Source organism: Brienomyrus brachyistius, chromosome 10, assembly GCF_023856365.1.
Source record: "Brienomyrus brachyistius isolate T26 chromosome 10, BBRACH_0.4, whole genome shotgun sequence".
In the NCBI taxonomy this organism is placed as follows: domain Eukaryota; kingdom Metazoa; phylum Chordata; class Actinopteri; order Osteoglossiformes; family Mormyridae; genus Brienomyrus; species Brienomyrus brachyistius.
In genome coordinates, this window is record NC_064542.1 from 15,211,593 (window position 1) to 15,217,775 (window position 6,183).

The window sequence follows — 6,183 nt, forward strand, 5'->3', positions numbered from 1 at the left end:
TTCACATCAATACACATGTCGTATTTTAACATGCAACAACTTCCTGACATGTCTTTATCCAAGAAATCTCGGCTACACTGTGTTTCAACTATAACCTCTCCACCTTCACCAGCACCCCTCTTTAACTCAAGCCCCCCTCTCCAGCTCGACCTCTTCCCATCTTTGAGTCTTCGTCATTCTTCATCTTCTAAAGAACTCTTACAGTTACGCCCCCCAGCTAGGTGACTCTGATCCTGCCCGGCGCTGCCCTGCACTCGGCGAAAGCAAACAAACGCAGAGCGGGCAAGTCGCCCCCTCGCCAGCTGTGGGTGGCAGAATCAGACAGGGCTGAGGTCATACGTTTTCACAGACAGGGCTTGTCTTCAGTGGAGCCCAGTTACTGGGGCTGGTTTGGCCCAAGGCTTGGCAACTTTCTTGTTCAGGGAGCCCCATTACATTTAATAACGGAATCACTTGTGAAAATCTAGCCCATTACATCAGATTTCTTGCTTTGTGAATTTGTACGGTTGCCCAGCTGTCCAGTACAAAACTTTTCCCTCCGTATGAATCTTATTTTAAATAATTTTGACATAGCCAGCCGGCACCAAAACACAAGATTCAATACCTTAACTGGTGAAGATTTTCTAAACCTCTGTGCAGAGATCCTACTTTCGCCTGTCGATCTCATCTTACACACATGAAAAATACTGACTCCCTAACGGGGCTAAAAACACATGATAAGCGCTTATCTGTCATTTACCCCCGAATACTTGAATTCACATCTGCGAAGTGTGTAGCCGTTTAAAGACAGACAAAAGACACACACCCCTAGTAAGCTACATTGTACTCAAGCATCCCGTGAATAAACAAGCAGACACATCGTCAATCAGCTAAGGTCACAGTCTGCAGCCTCTGGGCCAAACCAAAACCAGTACCTCGTGTGAATTATGCTCCCCAAGAAAAGAAACATCGCACAGCACCAGAATGAGGAAAATTCCAAGGATCATTTTATTAAGAGACATCCAGAACACAAGAGTGGGAACAGAGAAACCTGCATATTTTGTATCTGCTTGAATTTTCTCGGTTTAAAAAAAAAAAAAAACCCTCGTTGCTAAAAAGAAGTAGCTTTTCACAATCTTTTTTTGTTTTATTAAAATAATTTCCAACATGGTTGTTTATAAAACAAGTCAGCCCACATTATAACTCTGCCTGGAATGTTTTTTATTCTCAGATGTTTGTATTCCTCTTTCATATGGACAATACATTTTTAAAGTTAAAAGTAAAAACCCCCAAATAATAATAAAAAAAAAAACTAATCAGAACCGCACATTTAGAAGATAAAAATAATAGCCATCCGCAAACGAGAACTGGTTTAAAGGGGAAAACGGGTCAGGTAACTCACAAATCACCCCTACCGGCTGGTGTCATCTCCCTACACTGAGCAAGTCATCGACAATTAAGAAGCGCCATTTAAAAAAAGGTTTACTATATCTGTCTTTAACGGGGACACTTGATGTGACCATTGCAGACATGCTAGGCCATCCATATCTAGCTTTGTTTTGTGCTAAAAACCTGTACCGATATTTATAAAATTGTTGATAAAAATATTCCTCTGATAACAATATGCCATGGAGGTTGAGGGCAACTACATAAGAGATTTGTGGGCTTTTTTCTCAGGGTGGGGCTGTTGTGGGGGGGGGGGTTCAGGGGTGGCAGTACAGCTAGTCAGATTTTGCTTCCTCCTTCTCAGTTTCTTGAGGAGTGTCTCCCACCTGGAAGCAGGAAAGACAGACAACATCAGTAGACCTTTTCCCAGAATTCTACATGATTCCAACTGCAGTCTTCAGTTGCCAAATAAACAACAAAAAGCTGTAATGACCAGATATGGCCAAAAGTCAAGGCATTTAAATTTTATAAGGTGTCCACATACTTACTCAGTTTGTATATTTCTTCATTTTATATTATCTTTAAAAAAAAAAGAGTACATAGAATACTAGTTGAAGGTGTTGCCTGGTTCAAATCCCCACAGTACTAAAGTACTCAAGCAAGGTGCAAATTACAAACTTAGCTTCAGATAAAAGCATTAAGTTGGAATATAACTGTAAATGACAGCCTGCATTACTGAGGACTGAATGTTATGCATGTTTAATGCGAAAGGTTCTTCCTTTTGTCAAAAACACAAACAGTAACTTAATTCTTGCAAATGTTTGACCAAGCTAATTATGGAAATTATACTCTATTTACCGACTGTGGCATTTCTCTCCGACATGTGCGTTTATACTTTAAGATGCCAGCCACCATTATCATAGTGAAATTACAGAAGGAGGTGAAGTCCCATCTCCCATGTTATACTGACAGTGAAGCACTGCCTCTGGCACGCGAGCGTCACGGCAGGTACCTCGTTGGTCTTGGCCTCGCCGTTTTCAGAGTGGTTCTCCTCGTTTGCCTCGCTCTCCGCCTTTCCCTTCTTCCCCTTGGTCTTCTTCTCTTCTTTCTTATCGTTCACTGCCTTCTCTTTCTACAGACATGGATAGGGGGGACCCAATGAAGGACCTTGACTGAAAGAGGCTGAGTTTTGGGTGGCTTCATCCAACACACAAAACAGTCCGGAATTAAGTGTTGCGGATGCGGATTTTTGCCGGAAAACGTTACCTTTGCTGCCTTTTTGGGCTTTGGTTCCGGTTTAGGTGGCGGCGGCCTCTGTTGCAGTGGACAAAAGGTTCTATAAGTCACCCATAAAGAACTGCTATGAAATCAAACAACATCTGAATACGGTTTACTTTAAATACTAAGCTTAGGTCAAACAGCCGTTTTATATACGCACCCATCAAAACTTCTCTAAGAAATTACTCCCAATAACTGTGACAGGCCAAGAAATAACCCAGCTAACCAGCAACAAACTATTACTCCATACACGTGCGATTATGCTTGACATCTATGCAAACAAAGTTTTAAGACAGAAAGGCAACTTTGAGAAGCGGAGATCGAACACTTACTGCCGATAACCGAGCAGATCTCCGCTGCGGCTGAAACGAGAGGGGAGAGGATTCATGTTCACAGAACCAGGTACATAAATTTAAACCAAAGCTTACTTCTAAATCGGTTAAAAATGTAAAAGCTACTTCTAATTAAATACTTGTAGACAAATGTATGACAACAAAAAAATAAAGCAATACACACCTCCTCTTTAACGTCGCCCTCGGCTCCTTGTTGCTAAAAAAGAAGGTAAAATGTGTCAGGCCAAAAAAATTATAATCGATTAAAAAAATTACAGTTAATCATGACGATCCACATGTATAAAAATTCTGCATTCATATAAATAAATTATGAAAAGTGACAATTTAAATAATCAAAAACATTTTATTAAAAATTAAAAGGCGAAAAAAAATAAAACTTGCGCTTGGGCTCACGCAGCATATCCACAATACACAAGTCAACTCATTTAAGTAAGACGGCAAGCAGATGTTCTGCGATGAAGTTCTGTCCTGTTTAGTGATACTGAACTCAAGCGCCGCGCTTTGTATTTGGGTTACTGCGATCAAACATCAAACTAAAACCATCAGTATAGTTTTTGCAATTCGATTATTAGAATAATATTTTTTTCAAAAAAATCAGTAACTTACTGGTCCGCGCCAGTTTGCAAAAAACCTGCCTTAGCATCCCCACGTGAAAACCGCACTTTCCCCTCCTCTGATTTTTCTCTGTCACACCGCCGGGAGAGGAGGGGGGGGCAGATAAAAGGGGGAGGGGTTGAAACTGAAACTACTACAGCGCCATCTGACGGCAGAACGGCGACACTGCAGCCATCTGGCACCGCGAACAAAGAAAAAAATAATACATTTATTGTCTTCGGAAGGCATCGTTAGCGGCTTAAGACGGCTCACAAAAAAATACGGGTCCTAAAGCGTCTGTGAGTGTTGTTCCGAGTCACCGTGAGCGCTTATAACGATAAAGACGAGCATTTGTGATTTGCCATTTTTACGGCGGACACAGTCAGAGCTGCAAAGCATGGCTGCTTGTGGTTTAACAGCATGGAGACCAAGCTAGACTTCAGACTCCCTATGAGACGAGTGCGTTGATCAAGAAACCAGTGTAAACACTACATTTACGTGCGAAAAAAATACGCCTCCTTGGTCAAAAAATTAGTCATTAATTCTTACATAAAGCACACTAATTTATATAGTCTACTTTTTGCGCACAACGGATTTTATAATTAAATCACCGTTGTCTGGTAGGCTTCACAATAAATAGCTAGCTAATGTGAAATCGCCAGTAAAGGTTCTCTGATTTCAGAAGGAGGAAAAAAGTATTTGCATATTTCAGTTAACTACGTACCTTTCGTTTGGGCATGTTGGATTCCTGAATGGCTTCTTTAAAAATAAACCTAAAAACCTCTGTTGTGTTACTCAGAGTTCACAGCATGTAAAAGGCGAATAGCCCCTTATACTAAATACTGTAGTAAACACACAGCAACATTAAACCCAGTGGTTGAATGGGGGGAGGGGTGCGGCTAAGCCATGATTGACGCGGCGCTCGGCCAATCGCCGCTCGGTGTTGGCAGCTGCAGTACAGCCGGAGTTCCAGCGCCGGTATTTTTTTACGCGCGAAATCGTAAATGCAAATGGGAGGGGAAGATTTTCTTTTAAATCTGAAGTTGTTCTTTTTTTTGCAGAAAAATAAAATTATCTTTTTCTGCAAGGGAGATATACTCCTAGATTTTTGTGCTCGCCTGTGTCCTTAAATGCGCCTGCAAGGCGACGTACTGCATCTTCTTACACCCAGAGGTGCGGAATCAGACAATGTGGACGGTTTCAGAATTCCCCGAAAAGATGCAAGAACAGAGTCGTAGTAAGTTTGAAAACTGAACACCGATCCCCCCCCCGTGTGCTTAGAGTACTTCCAACATGGCGCCCAGCCTGCTTGACACATTCTTCTTTGGCGGCTTAACCAAATTCCTCCGTGGAAGAAAAACCTTACCAGGCGTTTTTGAGAGACGGCTTCCTATTGGCGGCTGCGGCGCCGTACATGCTGCGAGTGGATATAAGCTGCGCCAGGACTGGACGCTCCGGCTTATGGCGCCCCTTGCGGCCATTGCATGCCTCTACGAGATCTGTGGCGTCATGTACTGTAAGAGAGGGATGTAAGAGAGACGACGACAAAGTGGCAGGCTGCATGTTTTTAGTTGCTGGTTCCCTAGATTTGTCGCTAACAACCTGTGCAGAAATAACATAAAATACATCCTGGTTCTTGGTGTCCAATGTCCTGCTATTGTGCTAAGGTTACAAGATATCTTGCAATATGCATACGTCATGGTTTTATAGTGAAGGTCTGGCTATTAAAACGTCTCAGACACAGCTAGCAGCAGACGTTTGTTAAAGGTGAAACTAAGAAATACGATCACTAATAAAAAACGAACACTAGCGTCCGCATGTTACACCAACTGCTTTGCCCAATTTGAATTCATAACGAAAGACAGATGGAGACCAAGGACGCGTTGAAAGACCACTCTCAATAGTTATGCAATGTTAAACGATAAACCGAAGTTAATTGGCATTCACATAGCATGCCACTTAATGTCTTTCGTTGTAGTGCCCTCCCTGTCAGATATTAAATGTCTTTAAATAGCAAACTAATGCGTCTGAAACATCTAATGACATAGAGGCCATTAATCAGTAGAGGGCGCCCCAATCCTTCAATAATCACGTTTCATGGCATGCAAATCTGGTATTTATATTCTCAAGACGTTACGTGTGACGTAAAATATTGTAACTTAAATGGAAGGAATAGTGCCACATGCTGTATGCGTATTCCGTTTAGAAACGGAAGCCTATACTGTAACCCTAATGCAATGTTAATGTTTATAGTACAGTCATTTCATTTATCAGAGTAATTATTACAGAAAGTACTGCATTTTTAACATATATCTCTGCAATTGGAAAAAGGCTTTTAGTGACAGGAAGAAGCAACTGGGCCAAGCAATTTCCTGGCATGGCAGCATATTGCTTCAGTTTGTATTTCATCGTTGAACGCGGAATTGTGGGATATATGACTGGCACCCATGTTTAAAACTGTGATCTTAATTTAATGAATTTATACGGACAAGTCTTACACATGGAGGCTCCGTTTTCGTTATACAGGAGGAAAGTAACGGATATGAAAGGCGATTCGAGCAATAACGACGCCAAACACGCTTGTATTCTGTAA

The 6,183-nt window shown here is 41.7% G+C and overlaps 1 protein-coding gene across 2 annotated transcripts; it reads right to left on the bottom strand.

The window, feature by feature from the left end:
• Positions 1–969: 969 nt before the first annotated feature.
• LOC125750452 (non-histone chromosomal protein HMG-14A-like) lies at positions 970–4,480 on the bottom strand. Of its 2 annotated transcripts, XM_049028283.1 has the most exons (7): positions 4,315–4,478; positions 3,160–3,192; positions 2,976–3,005; positions 2,632–2,679; positions 2,378–2,497; positions 1,914–1,944; positions 970–1,751 (listed from the first exon to the last, which is right to left on the bottom strand). In XM_049028283.1, the coding sequence occupies exons 1-6, from the start codon at positions 4,327–4,329 to the stop codon at positions 1,936–1,938; spliced, it is 255 nt and encodes an 84-aa protein (XP_048884240.1). In that variant the 5' UTR covers positions 4,330–4,478; the 3' UTR covers positions 970–1,751; positions 1,914–1,935. The 2 variants fall into 2 exon arrangements, with proteins under 2 accessions (XP_048884240.1, XP_048884239.1); XM_049028282.1 differs by lacking the exon at positions 1,914–1,944 and having other exon boundaries at positions 4,315–4,480.
• Positions 4,481–6,183: the final 1,703 nt, after the last annotated feature.